The sequence below is a fragment of the Rhynchophorus ferrugineus genome, unplaced genomic scaffold (assembly GCF_030347505.1).
Source record: "Rhynchophorus ferrugineus isolate W39M unplaced genomic scaffold, kcgeb_rfMv2 rfM9, whole genome shotgun sequence".
Taxonomy (NCBI): Eukaryota; Metazoa; Arthropoda; class Insecta; order Coleoptera; family Curculionidae; genus Rhynchophorus; species Rhynchophorus ferrugineus.
In genome coordinates, this window is record NW_027472588.1 from 4,452,456 (window position 1) to 4,470,844 (window position 18,389).

Genomic DNA, 18,389 nt, shown 5'->3' on the forward strand with positions numbered 1-18,389 from the left:
ATTGTTTGCTTGGATTTATTGATTATAATTCATCCGTGAAGGAGTGTAAGCGAAACTGATTAGTTGTATAACTCGTAAAAATATGTTTTTCTCGGGAAATATTAATTTATTACATAAAAACAAATTGTTTTCAAGGTTCCAACGATAGCACGGCTCTGCAAAAATCATTTCTAAAACTGTTTTGGTTTTGTGACGTGATTTTTATGTTTCGGGTTGTACTGAATCCGAATATCACTTCCTTTTCTTAAACGACTTCGGAAAAGGAAGAGGTTCGATGTTCGGCTGTATATATTTTTTAATGTATATTCACCAATTTCTCCGTCCATTATGGACGTTTTTTTTATCGAGGGAAAACCTCAAATTTCAAATGCACATGGCACGTGCAATGTTTTCATATATTTTTTATCTAAAATAATCAGATATTGGTATAGAATGTAATTGCTGAACTGATGTGACGAAACATTGGATGTAGTTCAGTGTAAAAGTCAGTGAGTTTGCTTTTTAAACAATAACCACATCGTATGAGACGTTGTAGGCAACTGTTTCTATAGTGTAGTGGTTAGAACGTTGAACAGGACTGTAGCTATTTTGTTATAATTTCATTGGAACATTTGTCAAATCACAATTACTATTTTCCTCAATCAGGCTGTACTTTTACTTGGCTATCCGTTACAAGACTTAATAAAATAACTACGTAATTTATTGAGTAAATATCTAACACTAAAAAGTGAAAAATAAAATATTTTGTCACTCACTAAAAAGTAAAAACTTACATTTTTAATACAAAAAAAAAGTTTTAACGTTATCTAGTACACGTATTTTTTATTCCACAAAATACACACATTTATCTATTTACAATATTATTTTAACTACTACCAACTGATCAGTTTGAAGTCGGTGCCGAGCCTAAATTATACAAAAATAATAACGTAATTTTGTGACATATACACAAAATGAAATCACGAAAATAGAACAAAAAAACTTAGAAGCGCATCTACTATGTTAAAATTGGTTCTAAGTTACGCTAGGAAGTCCCGTGCGAGGGCGCTTACGCATGCGCTGTATGACAGTAAGTTACGGCGGGAAATTTAAAAATGTTTAGCGGGAATTTTAAAATTTTGAGCGGGAAATTAAAAAAAATCTTTTAATTTTACTGAGAAAATAAAAAAATAAATATATTTAAATATATTTTATTGATATATTACAATTACATTAATTTTCCTTGACCATAAAGACATTGATATAATCACAGAGATATCTCCACTACCCAAAACACGTAATCTACTGATATTATCTTCTCTCTAATATTAAAAACAAATATTAAAATAAGATAATATAAGTTTCTGACGACCAAAATTAGAGGTTATTACTCTGCCACTGCATCAATCTGAAACGAAACTGATGGAACAGGCTGAGTTATCTGTAAATGTTAAGTTTCTTATTGTATACTTACTTCTGGGTCTTGTTGGAAGTCTGTAGAAGAATCGCCTATATATCTATGAGTCTTAAATAACTTATGTGATTTAATATTGCCATTGGGGGCATATGTTCCTTGTCTTGTAGTAATAGTAAAGAATATCAATAAATATTGCTTAATTATTTCAATGCAATAAATCATGATGATTTAACAAAATACTCACTATTTAAATTACTAGTAGGAATTACATCTTGTTTCAGCCATGGCTTTCCACATTTTGGTCTATAGTTTTCATCTTTAAAATGATTACAAACTTTCCTGGACCTACATAGGAGATCATAAGAGATCCCCTTAAGGGTTTCTTTTTATAACACTAATAAATTAAAATACACAGAATAATCTAAAGTAATTGTCAAATATATATAAAAACACATACCGAAAAACTTGACGTAAAAAAACAATACAAATTATATTACCTAAAAATGACTCTTAACTGCTTAGGTTATAATTATTATTACCGAGGCCGAATCATTTAGATTTGGCCGCGTAACGGGGATTCCGAAAAGCTTAAAGGTGGGACCCGATTTTTCTATATAACCTTCACTTCTAAATTTCTTTATTCTATGATCACAAACAAAACAAATCTGTCTAATCTGTTGCTCGGTACCGACTTCAAACTGATCAGTTGGTGGTAGTTAAATAATATTGTAAATAGATGAAAAGGTTTAGGTAGGTATTAAGCTAAATGGTGTGTGTATATAGTAGAATATATAATAGGTGTAGTAGATAAGTTACATAAGGTTTTTGTTTATTTTTATTCAGTTATTATAACGGTTATTATATACCAATTTTATTTTAAAACGTTTTTTTATATATTAAAAATGTGAGTTTGATTATTTTTTACTTTTTAGTGAGTTCCTTAATTATTTTTTGAAGTCGGTTCAATTTTTGTTAAAAAATATTTTATTTAGAATGCTACATTTCTCAACGATTAACAAATGACAAACTTGGAGAATGTTGCCTTACATGTCGTTGCATGTTGCATTACAATTTTTTACGCTAGCTAGTCGTAAAAAATGCAGTTGCTTGATTTTCAGCCTGATCTGCTCTGCTTTGTGTCTAATATGATCAGAAAAGACAGGAGACTGACATCGTCTGAACTGGTTGAAGTTTTTGTATTTAGTCGTTATATACTCAACTTAGACAGTGTTCAAAATAAACCAGTACTTCACAATCGTGTTTAAATGACTCTGTCACCGCGTGGACCCATTTCAACTTAATAACACTGTAGGAAAAAGCTCTAAGCTTATTACCGGAACACAAATATGCTCTCTCGGGCGCAATATTGCGACAAAACATTCGACTAAGCCGCGGGCGGTCATCGTAAACATAGCCCCGGGTCGTTGTTTAGCGAATTTCGCACATCGGCACCTTTGAAACGTCAACCGGCGACATCGTGCCGTGAGGTGCGTCATTCAAAATCATCACGCTGGGGGACCGGACCCCCTAGATCTCCCGCCGGGCGCGGAATCAAGGTGGCGGGGCTCCGAGCGACGTCAATTAAAACATTTTTTTTTTCGTCGGCCCGATGAGAATTCTCATCGCATGAGATCGCGAGAGCGGTCCGAGGATCGACAACAGGTGTCGTTGCGCGACGCTATTCCCAACTTGTATCTCGACGACGGTTAATCGGATTAGAGTAAGTATATTGATGCGCCCCCTATCCGCCCTCGGGGTCCGAGAAAAGGGGGAATATCTGCGTGGGAGAGGCAGGGTGTGTAAACAGATTTACGGAAATTAGAGCGAGGATTTACGGGACGGGGACCGGTGGCTGGAAGATGCCGATGTCGATGCTAGTTCAACGGTTCGACGCCCAAGGACAGGGAGATTCGGAAAGACTTCTCAATACCGTCAGAATTAACAGGTCAATTGAAAAGTCCCCGGCCTACCATAGTAAAACACATTTTTTGGCAAAACTAGTTTTTTTTTATTCAACATAATTCCATTCAAAGGTGATACACTGATTATAGCGACCTCTTCTTTCGATGAAAATTTCTTCCCAGTGAGCATTCTTTTGAGATCTGAGAACAGGAAATAGTCGCTGGAGGCCATATCTGGAGAATACGGTGAATGAGGAAGTAATTCGAAGCCAAATTCATGGATTTTTGCCATCGTTTTCACTGACTTGTGACATGGTGCATCGTCTTGGTGAAGCAGTACTTTCTTTTCGTCAAATGCGGCCGATTTTTGGCGATTTCGTCCTTCAAACGGTCCAATACCGCCATGTAATAGTCGCTGATGATCCTTCCTTTTCAAGGTAGTCAATGAAAATTATTCCATGCGCATCTTAAAATACAGGCGCCATAACCTTGCCAGCCGACTGTTGCGTTTTCCCACACTTTGGAGAGGGTTCATCGTGTACAGTCCACTCAGATGACTATCAGTTGGACTTCGGAGTGAAATGATGGAGCCATGTTTCATCCGTTGTCACATATCGACGTAAAAACTCGGGTTTATTACGCCTGATCATCTTCAAATACTGCTCCGAATCATCAACTTGTCGTTGTTTTTGGTCAAAAGTGAGCTCGCGGGGCGCCCACTTTGCACAGAGCTTTCTCATACCCAAATATTCATGAATGATATGATGTACACGTTCAGTTGATATCCGTAAAGTGTCTGCTATTTCATTCAATTTCAATTTATGCTCATTCAAAATCATTTTGTGGATTTTTTAAATATTTTCGTCGGTAACCTCTTTTGGGCGTCCACTGCGTTCACCGTCTTCGGTGCTCTTTTTACCATTACTTAATAAACTTAGCATCCCAATGCTTGATGGTCGATTTTCCGGGGGATTGTATGACTGTATATTTTCCCTTCAAAAAGCAATATTTTATCAACACGCGAAATTCCTTTTTATCCATTTTTTTCAATTTTTTTTCCAATAAGAAAAGTTGCTTATTCAAAATGCTATAACTCACTAACTAATAATCCAACATCTGTCAAATTTATACACGCATCTTTTGAATGTTAAGGCTAATTAAAAAACATATGGATTTAATTCTAGTAACGCCATCCATGTGTCAGGCCGGAGACTTTTCTTGTTAATCTAACCTAACTGATAAATTCGATGTTTTTGACATTTCTTTGCTTAAAATAACGGTTTTCCATTAAGTAATTTGGACTTATGCTATTTAGAATTAAGGATTCAATAAATTAGAAGTAATCACCAGACCCTTACGGTCGAAAGGTACAACATTCATTATTCAAATCTCCGAGCAATCTCCCGACTCCATTTTCTTTGTCTGCCCTAGCAGGATCTCGTCTCTCGTCCGTAATTTTACGAAATCGACCGTCGAAAGGGGAGATGGGTGCGGGAGCAGCATCCGTGGCGAAGTTTCCTAATAAAAAGGCCGGGAGGTCGCCCTCTAATTTGCGAGGGTCGCGCCCTTCGAATACCACCCTCTGCGCTCGTTATAGAAACAACGGCGCGAGGGCTCTTTGTCGCAGGAGAGCGGCGTACGCTCGCCCTTTCTGCACCGTCTTCAAATAACGTCTGTTTATTTTTCTTCTCCGTATTCGTTTTTGATATCAACATTTCATTAAGGGAGTTTTTAGTATTTATGTAAGGCAGCAACATATTGCTGAATGTTTTTTGTATTAATTACTGTACAGTCTCACATTACATAAAATACTAGTCTTTACGTTGATAACAGCGTGTTCTTTTCTAGTCCACTTTTAGACCGAAGCAAATGAGAAGCGCATTTTCATTTATTTGAATTAATAATCTGAGTGAAGAAGCGCTCTCGTGGTTAACTCCGAGCAAGCGCATATACATTGTTTTGTAACTGTTGTTTTAAATTTTGCTCTAATATATTTTTCTTTATGTATCGTTCCACAACGGAGAAATTTAACCCTATGAGATTAAAAAATAATCAAACATGCTACAATAGTAAAGGAAATGCCCACACCACATTATTGCTACTATTTTTCGTGGACAAACCCCAATAATGAATTGACTACTGAACTGATTATCTTTTAATTGACCTATTGTACATTTACTAACCTAAAACGAATGGATGGTTAATAACAACAAAATGTGTATGAAAGTTATAATTACCTTTAATATTACTTCTAGTACGATTGTATATTATTTATGTCATACACTTTGCAACGTTTTTATTAAAAAAAAAAAAAGAATAATTGTCTTCTTTGCTTCTTGTTATCATTTTGAAATCTGCAGCTATATCGGGGTGAAATGTTGGCAAGTGTTGTCTTCTATTTGTTGTCCAAAATGATTTGGGCAAGCAATTTTTGCAACTCTTCTGGCAAGATCTGCGTCTGTGTCTCTGTCTTCCAGAAAACTGATTATATTTCAACAGTGCCTCTAGAGGATCGTAGAACAGTAAATTCTGATTGGCACACAACCATTTGTTTGCCAGATGTCTTCGGTGAAATAAGGAAAACAAACAAAAGACACCGAATTGTTCTTCATCATGACAATGCGAGCTCTCACACATCGGCTCAAACAAGAGACTTTTTGAGCACTCAAAACATCGAATTGATGGATCATCAGCCGTACAGCTCTGATTTGGCACCCCTTGACATCTTTTTGTTCCCATCAGGGAAGAATAAACCGCGTGGTCAACTATTTTCATCGCCTTAAGAAGCTATTGAAGCTATAAACCTTACCAATGTACTTAAATAATAACACTATTCACAACAGGCATCATATTGAATTTCTGTGGGGAATGTAAATATTTCATCACCAATTACTACAAAGATATTATGAAATCCACCATTAAACACTAATATTGCCTTTTATAATATTCAAAGAGCTAAATTATTTGTATTTTGATAACATTTAACATTTTGAATTCATTTCATATAATTTTCAAATGGATGTAAATCGGGACTTTGTAGTGGTCAATACAGAAATTTTATCTCGTGTAAAACATTTTTTTTTTTGGTTAATATTCTATGATCAAGGAACTATCCCAAATCACAATGTTGTTAAATTTAAAAGTTGAATATATACAACTTTTGAAAAACAGAGACAAGATTAGATTCAAAATCAAAACTTGACCTAAGATCATTGAGGTTGGTTTATCACTCTATTATAAAGCTTAGTTAGATTTATGGGGTGCAAATATGGGGTTGTACTAGAATATTACACCGACTAGTTATTCCAACGCTGCCAATACAAAGTTTTTCTATTAATTGCTTGCTTGCTAACCAACTAATAACTATACTAAAACTTCGAAATCAAATGGATCTACGAATACGAGATTTTGCTTGGAAACATGAATTAAGATTACTAAATCAGAGCAACGTGGAAGCAATACAGTTACTGATCAATGCGCAGGAGATCAGAAGATTGAAGCAAACGAAATAACAATAACTTGTATAGTGTATGAGTGTTATCCGTAACCTTTCTTTTAAGTAGTCTAATTTAATTTTAATTTAGGGAATAAATACCGATGTACGACAGAACAACAGTAATAAGTTAATTTGTATATTAAGATTGTATTAGGCATATCTAATGTAAGATATAACTAAAACAACTTTAACAACAGAAAAAAACGAGCAGGCTTAGAAAAACTCTCGTAAATCCTTATGTACGGTTCCCGATGTAATCTGACTAATCTTCTGCTGACGCTATTCGTTTGTTTTTTCAACATTCGTTTTTTCTTTCTCGGTTATCTTTCGAAAATCCGTCGGCGCTTTTGTGCCGATCGCCGAGACGACCCTCTTATTGTTCCAGATAAAAAAGAAATTTTACACGGCTCTGAAGACCGATGGTCTGTTTGATGCCGTAAAAACAAGTTAATAGTTTCGATTTTGTTCGGGCGTGACAGGTAGAAGATTCGCCATTGTTTTCTAGGGATCGGGTGAATTATGAGATTGACTGGGGTTGGGTTTTGGGGAATAACCAAATTCGATTCAATTGGACTTTTTTTAATTTACCTAAAATGTTTTTTTTTGGGTTTTAGGTAGAATAGACTTCATTTGTATAGAAATTTTATTTTATTTAATCACTTTTATTTGAAGAAATGTTTAATAATACTTTCTGGAAGTACATAGAAATATTTTTTTATTACTCTTAGTGGTTCCACAATATATTATATAACAATATATAATAACAAGTATTTCTTATGTTATATATATAACTAGAGTAATTCAGCGTGTTTGTGTGAAGTACTTCTAAAGAGTGTCAGTGCCAATGTACTTACTTATCAGCTAAATATGCATAGATTGTTCGACATCCTCAGCTAGAAAAAAAACACTATATACATAAAAAACATCACTTTAACGTGCATAGACTAAAACGTTTAACAGCATCTGCATATATATATATATATATATATATATATATATATATATGCACGTTAAAGTGATGTTTTTTATAATCAGATCAGATGGTGTTAAACGTTTTAGTCTATGCACTTCGGTATCACGTCGCATATTTAGCTGATTAGCGAGTACATTGGCACTGACACTCTTTAGAAGTACTTCACACAAACACGCTGAATTACTCTAGTTATGGGTTCTAAAGGAATATTGCGTTGTATCTCTTTATTTGAAACATAATATCCAGTATCAACAATTAACGCGCAACACTTTATTTTGGAACCGTTGAATGATGGATATATTAGATTTGCTAGCGCTATCCCATAGTTGGACTCGTACAGCAATAGCTGGTTATCTAATGATAACTTGGATTTGCGCCCGATGAGCCAATACATTTGATATAACTTGATAAGTCCAAGATGTCTAAGACGTATACCAAGATATTTAACATCCTCTGCCTGGGGGAGTTGACAATGATTGATATTCACTGGTGGACATGTACTTCTATGCAGGGTAAAAGTTATATGGATGGATTTTGTTTCATTGATTTTAATGCGCCATGCCAACCATAGTTGTATTAACTACAGGTGAGTATATAGGTTCATTGGTGCAGTAACTGGATCTTCATGAGATGCTAAGATTATTGTGTCGTCTGCGTGTGTTGCCAGAATAGTTATTTTTGTGGTGGGTAGATCGGCTATATATAGAAGATATAGTTGCGGAACTCCTGAAGATATAGAAGAAGTGAAGAAGTATGTTCATCGCCTTGTTTTACAGTAAAATGTCTATCAGTGAGATACGATTTTAGTAACTGATAGTCCGGATGAGGGAGAAGTTTCTTTAATTGAACCTACAACCCCGCATGCCATACTTTGTTAAAAGCCTGAGATATGTCTAGGAAAGCAGACGAACAATAGCTTTTGGCATTTAGATCCATGTTTATTTTGTTTACAAGTCTATGCACTTGTTCTATAGTTCCATGCTTATTGCGAAACCCAAACTAGTATTCTGGAATACTTTTTCTTTTTTCTATTATATAGTTCAGCTTCTTTATGTATAATTTCTCAAAAACGTTCGAGTTTGTCGCTAATAATCTTGTAGGCTGGTAGGAGGTGATATCTTCTGGTATTTTTCCTGGTTTGAGAATCATTAATATTTTAGCTACTTTCCAGATGACAGGAAAGTAATTAATTCGTAGTAAATATAAATGTTAATAGTTTTATAACCTTTTCTGATAGTTTTTGTAAAATTTTACTGGTAATTAAATCATAACAAGGAGCTTTTTTTTAAATTTGATTTTAATGAAATGTAATATAGTTTCAGTTGTGTGTTTCATGTATTTAAAAAGTAGTATTCTACTTTCTGTTCTGTGTTTCCACGATTTTGAATTAATATCTTTACATGTAATAAATAAGAAGGCCTTGGAAAGCGTACTTTTAATTTTATACTTTCGTTACAATTTCCTCGAAGACATTATTCTCTATGGTCGCAATTGCCGAATACCGAGAAGCCGAAGATTTAAATGATAAAAAAACAACGTTTCGATCTAATCCCGCCGTCGATACCATCTTTTCTAAAGAAATCCATGATGCGTAGCGACGGCAACAAAAAAGGCGCCTTTAAGAAGACGGCCTTTGAGAATATATCAAGCGACTAACTCGTAAATAACAGTCGATACGCTGATCCATGTGTACGTGAAGCGGATTTACTCGTAATCTTTGATTTTCGCTGAGTAATCGCATCAATGCCGGAAATGATTCTGTTAAAGTGATGTTTTTTATGTATATAGTGTTTTTTTTCTAGCTGAGGATGTCGAACAATCTTCACGGGCATCACGGGCACCATGGAGCAGTATCTAGTCGCTGTCACGGACAAACAAGGTATATCTTTTATAAATTTAAATACTTTAGTATCTTAGTAATCGCAGATCAACTGGAATTTTTACGAAAAAAAAGTATGGCCCGAAAAAGTTTTCTTTTCTGTCCAAGAGTTATCGTTGTTGAAATATTTGTTTATTTTTTATTTATTTATATATTATGGCCATAAGCCTCCTGGACTAATTAGGCCTGTATACATATATAAAATATACCACACATTTACATCAGTTAAAGTATACAATGTTAATACAAGTATAGAATACACAACAATATAAATGCACAGTCGAAATATAAAGTCTAGAGTTAAATATGTAGGATAAAGAGTACATATTGCAAGATGACAAGTAAAATATGTAAAAGCATACAGATGCATGAATATACGAATGCTACAGTATAATGGTCGCACATCCCATGACAGTGATAAAGATACAAGATACAAAAAATGTACTAACATGCATGATATTACATAGATGCACACTAGTTATTATTTTTCTAGTAGAAGTCCTGTTACGGTTAAAATATTAATCAGTTTGTCCAGGTTCTCCAGCCTAAGGCAATGGTCCATCGTCCATCCCAGGTTGACCAACCATCTCTGTGAGTTGTATCTTGGGTATTCAGTTAGTATGTGTTTAATAAACAGTGAGGAACCACATTCGACGCACAGTGATTGACTTCTTCCTTTAATGAAAAACTCATGAGTCAGTTTGCAGTGTATATTAATAATTTTATATTGCGTCTGCTGATGTTAGTGGTGCTAAGGCCTTGATAATACTCTTTTTTCACCTCCCAAAGCTTGTTGTTTTCTGTTAGATCTCATCTGAGTTGGTCTAGATCTCTAAAGGTCCTAGTAAAATAGTAGTAGGATAATCCCTTTTTTGGCTAATTAATCCGCTCTTCCATTTGCAATGATCCCAGAGTGAGAAAGGAGACACATGAACATGATGGTTTTGCCGCTTCTTTCGCGGGTGTAGAGGTAGATATAGTTGGAGACACTTTGAGGAGCTCATTGAATCAGAGGCGATAACTAATTGTTTGTCTTGCACATCTTGTACTGAGATTAGGGCCCTATATACGGCAAACAGTTTGGCCATTAATACACTCGATGAAACGGTGAGCCTGAAGTATCCTTCCTTTATCACTTAATTGATATCTGTAGACGCTGTCTAATAACCAGTAATACTATTTAATATTGTTTTTATATACAATGTAGACTTATGTACTTACGTCATCCAAATTTGTGACGTCAAAACGTCGCAATGTTGCAGCATCAACTCTGAGTTTTAGTTCAGTATGGCTTTGATATACTACAAAATTCTAATCAAAAAAAAATTGAACAGAAATGTTATTAAATATAATTTATTTTCACATTATAGCGCATCTAAAAACTACAGTTAATTATACAGCCACAATAGTTTATAATATCGAGTTATAACCCCTTATCAACATTGCTTTCAAGAATTTTGCGTACATCTGACAACCGGACGACTTTAACAGACTCATTCGTTTACGCGTTCCAACTAATCAGGCAGCATTATGTCTCTTTTAACTAGAATAAAATGAGAAGGAAAATATTACGAATTTACAAATTGCGACAGATAATACATTAAGCATCGAGATGACGTATATACAAAAAAACTGTGAATAGGCTATATTTATCTCGCAATCGTTTCGCTTGTTTATAGATGCAAATACAAAGTATAAAAAATCAAATCGATAAAAATCCAGTTAATTGTTTTCGGATTTGTAAAGAATTTTGAAAAATTTCATACAATAATTGAACATAAACATTAGTTTCAGAAGCCAGTCCATTCTAAATCCCCCAAAATTAATTAACGGTTTTACTAAATTAAATTAAAACTTCTTGGTAATATTCAACGACACCTCGCGATGATTTATTTACAAAATAACACCCATATTTCCCATCAAACGGGAACTGTTCAATATCTGTCGTCGTTATAAAAAGAACGATTCTCCCACTTTCAGAAATCATCGACAGCGAAATCAGAGTGTCAATTTAGATGTTGATATTTCCCCGTGATAATAGAAAAATGGCCTTTTGTCGGCTACTATAATGTAACTACGTAAACTAAAAAGTTCTTTATGCCGTACAGACAACTTTAAACATATCAGTTTCGAACGCAACCGACCAGTCCAACTGCGAACGGCCGTAAGTTGATCTACGACCGACTACTAAGCTGGTCGATCGGATGGGACTTAGAAAAAATTGTTTTGACCCATTGTACGAGTGTCACTACTTAGAAAGCGTACAGTAGCTCCGACGGGGGGTGATTACACCAGGAAATCGGGTGATTTTACCTGCGCCGTGTTGACAAGGGTCCTCCGGGTGTTGTCCTCTCACTGGGACGTCGATTACACGACAAATAAGTCGAGGCTGACGGTGTACAGGTAGTAATGATCGAGACAGTTGCGAATTAAAACGTTCCTAACGTACGATAACCATCGGCGTTTGAATATCAATCCATAACACTTGATAAAGAACACACCAAGTGAAGATGCTAGTCTAGAAATTTTTTGATACGATGGAGGAATGTATATAGAAAGCTGAACCAAATTTTAAGCAAATCGGTTCAATAGAACTTGAGATTTCATCATATGTCAGTCGTCTCGAACAAAATAGTCTCGTATAAAATCCGAAGTTTTCTTTCGGATGTATATAACAGGTCAATTGAAAATTCCCCAGCCTGACACATAGATGGCGCTACTAGAATTAAATCCATATGCTTTTTTAGTTAACCCTAACCCTCCAAAAATGCGTGTATAAATTTGACAGCTTTCGAATCATTAGTTTGTGAATTATAACATTTTGAGTGAAGCAACTTTTTATTGTGATAAAAAATGGATAAAAAGGAATTTCGCGGATTAATAAAATATTGCTTTTTGAAGGGAAAAAATACACTTGAAGCAAAAACTTGGCTTGATGCCAAGTTTCCGGACACTGCCCCAGGAAAATCAACCATCAAGGATTGGTATGCTAAGGTTAGACGTGGTGAAGACGGTGAACGCAGTAGATGCTCAGAAGAGTTACTGAGGAAAACATTTAAAAAATCGACAAAATTATTTTGAATGACCGTAAATTGAAATTTAATGAAATAGAAGACACTTTAAAGATATCAACTGAACATGTACATCATATGATTCGCGAATATTTGGGTATGAAAAAGCTCTGTGCAAAGTGGGTGACGCGCGAGCTCACTTTTGACCAAAAACAACGACGAGTTAATGATTCGGAGCAGTGTTTGAGGATAATCAAGCATAATAAACCCAAGTTATTTCGTCGATATGTGACAATGGATGAAACATGGCTCCATCATCAAACAAGTCCAATCGACAGTCATTCGAGTGGACTGCACACGATGAATCCGCTCCAAAGCGTGGGAAAACGCAACAGTCGGCTGGCAAGGTTATGGCGTCTATATTCTGGGATGCGCATGGAATAATTTTCATTGGCTACCTTGAGAAAGAAAGGATCATCAACAGCGACTATTACATAGCGTTATTTGACTGTTTGAAGGACGAAATCGCTGAAAAAAGGCCGCATTTGAAGAGTAGCTGAATGTAACCTTTTGGATTCTTTACTACAATCCTGATTCCAAGCAGTAAATTACCCATTGTAAGATAGAATAACAAAACTCACAAAAACAAAAAATATTTATCACAAAACGTCTCAAAAAATTTTTAAAAAAATCGAAAATCTATCAGTTATCAAGGTCGAATGGTTCCTTCTTTTGGGGTCCTGAGACTAATTAGTTTCCATCATTCGACACAGAAGATTTGTTGGCAATGTTCCCCTTTACAAACAAACAGTCACTACATCGAGCTCCGCAAATATTTACACAGTCGTCAGAGGTGTAAATATGGAAATAATTCTGAAAACTACGACCAAGAACACGTGGCGTCCCAAATGACCTGCAACTAAGTCTTTTTTGATTAACTCCCAGTCCTTGTTGTTATTAGTATGTTGAGAATGGAAAAAGGTTTTGAATAATATTTGATGCTGTGTTTATAATGTGTAATACATAACAATTGGTCATATTACAAATCAAAACTAGCTGAAATAGTATTATATGCAATAAATTAAGGCCTTTTTAAGTAAAACCGGTTTTAATTTACTCGAAGATAATGATTTACTGTGGTGTCAAACAAGATATAAGTACGTATGGGTGTGTGGAATATTTGAAATCGGTGTTAGCAACAATTCGTAGGTGATATATAAAATTTATTGAAGTCGAAACTCAGCTGAACACAGAATAGCAATTGGTTAGTAGCTCTGCACAATTTTGATATAGTAAGGAAGATGGTTTAGTTCTTAGTAAACAGTATCTATTGCACAGAGTTAAATGAACAGCATATTGATGATTGTTACCATTAACATCTGATTTGAGATCTAACATAAAAACATGCTATAACAACAATAATGTCAGGAATCACATTAATTACCTGAATTACGTACCATACAGTTTCATTCAGATTTTGGGTTGAGTTACATACGTACAATTATAATTCCTTATTTACCATAAGATGCTCTTTGTTTCGTTATTTTAATAACTAACAATTATTATAGTTCATTGTATTGGTTTTAATAGTAAAAATAATTACTAATGCTCAGAACATACTTGACTTTTATTATGAAAGAGTTCAAACTGTAGAATTAGATCCTCACCAGCTAGATTAATATTTCACGAATATCTACGTTTGAAAAAACATATTACTAGTTAATTTAAATCCTAGATTTTGACTAATTTATTAAAAAAATACGTATTTTACGTATGTTAAATGTTGGGCATTATTGAATTATTAGATATCACTTTTACCAAAGATTTTTTTTTATTAGTCTTCGTGAGTCCACAATCTGCCCTATTGGCAATAAGTATTTCTTCTGTTTATATTATATATACATGGCATGTAGAAAATCACTTCATTAAGCAATCTTCTGTATAAAATATTATTTTAATTAATTAGTCTTATTCTAATGCTTATTCTAAACTCTACATATGTCCAGTAATCAGATCAGGTGGTGTTAAACGTTTTAGTCTACGCACTTCACTATCACGTCGCATATTTAGCTGATTAGCGAGTACATTGGGATGCACTGACACTCTTTCGAAGTACTTCACACAAACACGTTGAATTACACTCGTTATAGGTTCTAGAGGAATATCGCGTTGTATCACTTTATTTGAAATATAGTACGGAGCATCAACAATGGCACGCAACACCTTATTTTGGAACCGTTGAATGATGGATATATTAGATTTGCTAGCGGTACCCCATAGTTGAATTCCATATGTCCAAATGGGCTTGAGTATAGACTCATACAGCAATACCTTGTTATCTAATGATAACTTGGATTTGCGCCCAATGAGCCAATACATCTGATATAATTTTAGTCCTAGTTGTTTCCGTTTAGAGAGTATGTGCTTCTTCCAGTTTTAACAAAGATGACGATAGAAATATAAAGATTTGTTTAGACACCAATCGCCATTATATTAGAAAAACAGAAGCGATATATAATACATTGTTCTAGAGGATTAGAGATTAGCGAATACTCAAATTCATTGCACCATACTCACCACATTTATTGATGTGTGACTCGTGCTTGATTTTCTGTTATTTAAAAAGACATTTATTGAGAAAAATTGTACAAGATATCAAAATATTTCATTTCCCATATTTCCACTCATTGATCCATTTCAGCACTTCTTTAGTATTTTGAAACAATGTACCAATAACGGTACATTCCTCATAACTCTTGTAACTTACGGCCTAACAATGTCAAGCAATATGTTTATGTCATTGATAATTGTTGATCCACTATGTCATGTTTATTTGATTGAAATTACATTTTTAATCAATTTGTGAGGAAGCCATTTCATCCTTTTTGGATTTTTGTCGTCGCATATAAACATCTGGAGAAATTGATTCATATAATACTAATTTATCTGAAAATTCTTTATGAGTTTGAGCTGGTTTTTCATCCAATTAGTCTTGAAATTCATTGTCTTCGAACTATTCAGTGCTCTAGGCCATCCTTTGTTATTCACACCGATATCACCGCTTTTTTTATTTTTACATATTTTAAAGTCTCCTTTTACCAACTATGAGTTTATCTGGACTGGACCTACTATTTAACGTGAGCTCCGAACCACGGTCCTCGGCATTAAGCCTACCGACTGGCGAGTGACCAACTTCAAAATCATCTCAGAAGACATCCGGTCATACCCAGCCTGGTTACTGGCGTGATTGGGATCATTTTCCATGTCAGATTTTACACTCTTGCCTAGGACAATCACAAACATAAATTTACGACCATGCCCCAGCAGTCGGTTCATAAGGTATATTTCGTATTAAATTATATAGTACTTTTTATTTTATATCTAATTGAATTCTTCGAAATAATTATTTGAGTTTATATTTCTTCACGGTATGTTATATTGATTAAAAGTATTTTGTTGTAAATTAAAACTTAATTACGTATTACAGGGCCCACTATCCCTGTCCCCTGCCCTTCCCTAATAGCCGGTCTGAAACAATAAAACGCTAGTTTTGATATATTGTTTATCGGGCCGTTTCAGACAAATGTAACACTGTCCCTTTTATGGTCCGACGAAAAAAAAAAGGGTCCAAGGGTTCCACCCATTTGCATAGGGTGATTCGACTTGCCCTTTCGACGCTATCAAACCCTTCTATATTAACTTGTAAACAGATGTTGCAAATTGTTACGATTTTACGGTATAGTTTTTTCCTTCGGTGTGACACTAAACGACTGCCTTATTAATAGAATAAATCATCGCGATTGAGTCAGGTTTAGTGACAGTTTAGTGTCGCGTTAGGAGGAAGGAATAACGTCCGCGCTGGAGTCTTGAGAAAGTTGTTTTAATGGTGTTTTGTTGTTTGTTTCAGAGGAGAGAGGCGTATGACTTAAGGAGCCGATCACTGTTGAAGATGGAGATGTGAGATCAAAGCCGTAACGATTTTGTTCTTGAAAAAAAAATGTTTGATGTATGATGGTGTAGATAAGTACGTGTATTTGTTTGTAAATTTATTCCCTTATTATTTATTCTGTATATGTTATGGTTATGTTAAATAAACGAATTTTGCAATTTAGTTTTTTTTTACTGTGGATTCATGGGATTCCTCGAAAAGCATTGGGTTTGATTTATGGGTCAATTTGGGCGATTTTTTAAAGAAAAAGTGTTGCAGATATATACTTATAACAGGTCAATTGAAAAATCCCCGGCCTGACACATAGATGGCGCTACTAAAATTAAATCCATTTGTTTTTTAGTTAGCGTGTTAATAAAATATTGCTTTGTGAAGTAAAAAAATACAGTTGAAGCTGTTTTGTGTCGATATGTGACAATGGATGAAGCATAGCTCCATTATTTCACTCCGAAGTCCAATTGACAGTCATCCGAGTAGACTACACACGATGAATCCGCTCCAAAGCGTGGGAAAACGCGACAGTAGCCTGGAAAGTTTATGGCGTCTGTATTTTGGGATGCGCATGGAATAATTTTCATTGACTACCTTGAAAAGGAAGGATCATCAGCGACTATTACATGGCGGTATTGGACCGTTTGAAGGACGAAATCGCCGAAAAACGACCGCATTTGAAGAAAAAGAAAGTGTTGCTTCACCAAGACAATGTACCGTGTCACAAGTCAGTGAAAACGATGGCAAAAATACATGAATTGGGCTTCGAATCGCTTCCTCATCCACCGTATTCTCCAGATCTGGCCGGCAGCGACTATTTCCTGTTCTCAGATGTCAAAAGAATGCTCGCTGGGAAGAAATTTTCGTCAAACGAAGAGGTGATCGCCGAAACTGAGGCCTATTTTGAAGCAAAGAATAAATCGTACTACAAAAATGTTATGAATATCCTTGAAGAGAATTATATTGAATAAAAAAATAATTTTGCCAAAAAATGTGTTTTACTATGGTAGGCCGGGGACTTTTCAATTGACCTGTTATGTTCAAATAAACCAAAAATATTTACAATGTTTAAGTAAATTATCGTAGCTAATATTTCCAATCCATCTGTATGGTTCTGGAATTGGGAAGCTCTTATAATTCAATGTCTTCCAAAAATTATGCTTATGTTAAAATCTACATTTTTCTCCACGAAAATTGTATTAGAAATGAAGTTATTCGATTTAGGTGGCCCAATGAGTGCTCAATTGAGTAACAAATCCAGAGACGCAGAGTATGATGGTACAATGAACATGTCTATGTGTGTCTAATGAAAGGTCTCTCTTCACAGATTTCCGTTGTGAAATAGAACCTTTTATTTTTTTTAATTCTAAAAAACATTTAGATCAAGATCAGCGATCGCAAGAAGAGAATACTGATATTGCTCTAGATTAGAATGGTTATAGCCGATTGTCAACATGAAAATATTTGTCCTATAAATCCTGTGATTACCACAGCATTGTATTGGTTGAGAAGTAGATGCTGTTCTTCGGCTACGGTCTGATCATCATCATATATATGTAGATACATCTACATAAGTTAGAAGAAAAGCATCATAGAAAAATTATATATAATTCGTTGATATAATCAGTTTGAATCGAAAATCAAAATAATCATCAAACTTTGGATGAAAACATTTCTGGTGGAAGAACGTATATAAATTGAAGTTAAATTGTTTACTTGTAGACATAAATGTTCAGTATTTAATCACATCTTTCAAAAAGGCTCGAAGAAAAAAGAATTTGACTGAAATGAAG

The 18,389-nt window shown here is 34.7% G+C and overlaps 1 protein-coding gene across 1 annotated transcript in view; it reads left to right on the forward strand.

Annotated features, from left to right (window-relative positions):
- Positions 1–16,764, forward strand: part of LOC143201951 (protein big brother) — a 60,752-nt gene extending 43,988 nt beyond the window's left edge. Inside the window, exons 4-5 of the mRNA XM_076413185.1 lie at positions 9,569–9,645; positions 16,564–16,764. Of these exons, the coding sequence (XP_076269300.1) occupies positions 9,569–9,645; positions 16,564–16,585 (99 nt within the window). The 3' untranslated portion in view covers positions 16,586–16,764. The remainder of the gene's footprint in view (positions 1–9,568; positions 9,646–16,563) is intronic.
- The last annotated feature ends 1,625 nt before the right edge of the window (positions 16,765–18,389 follow it).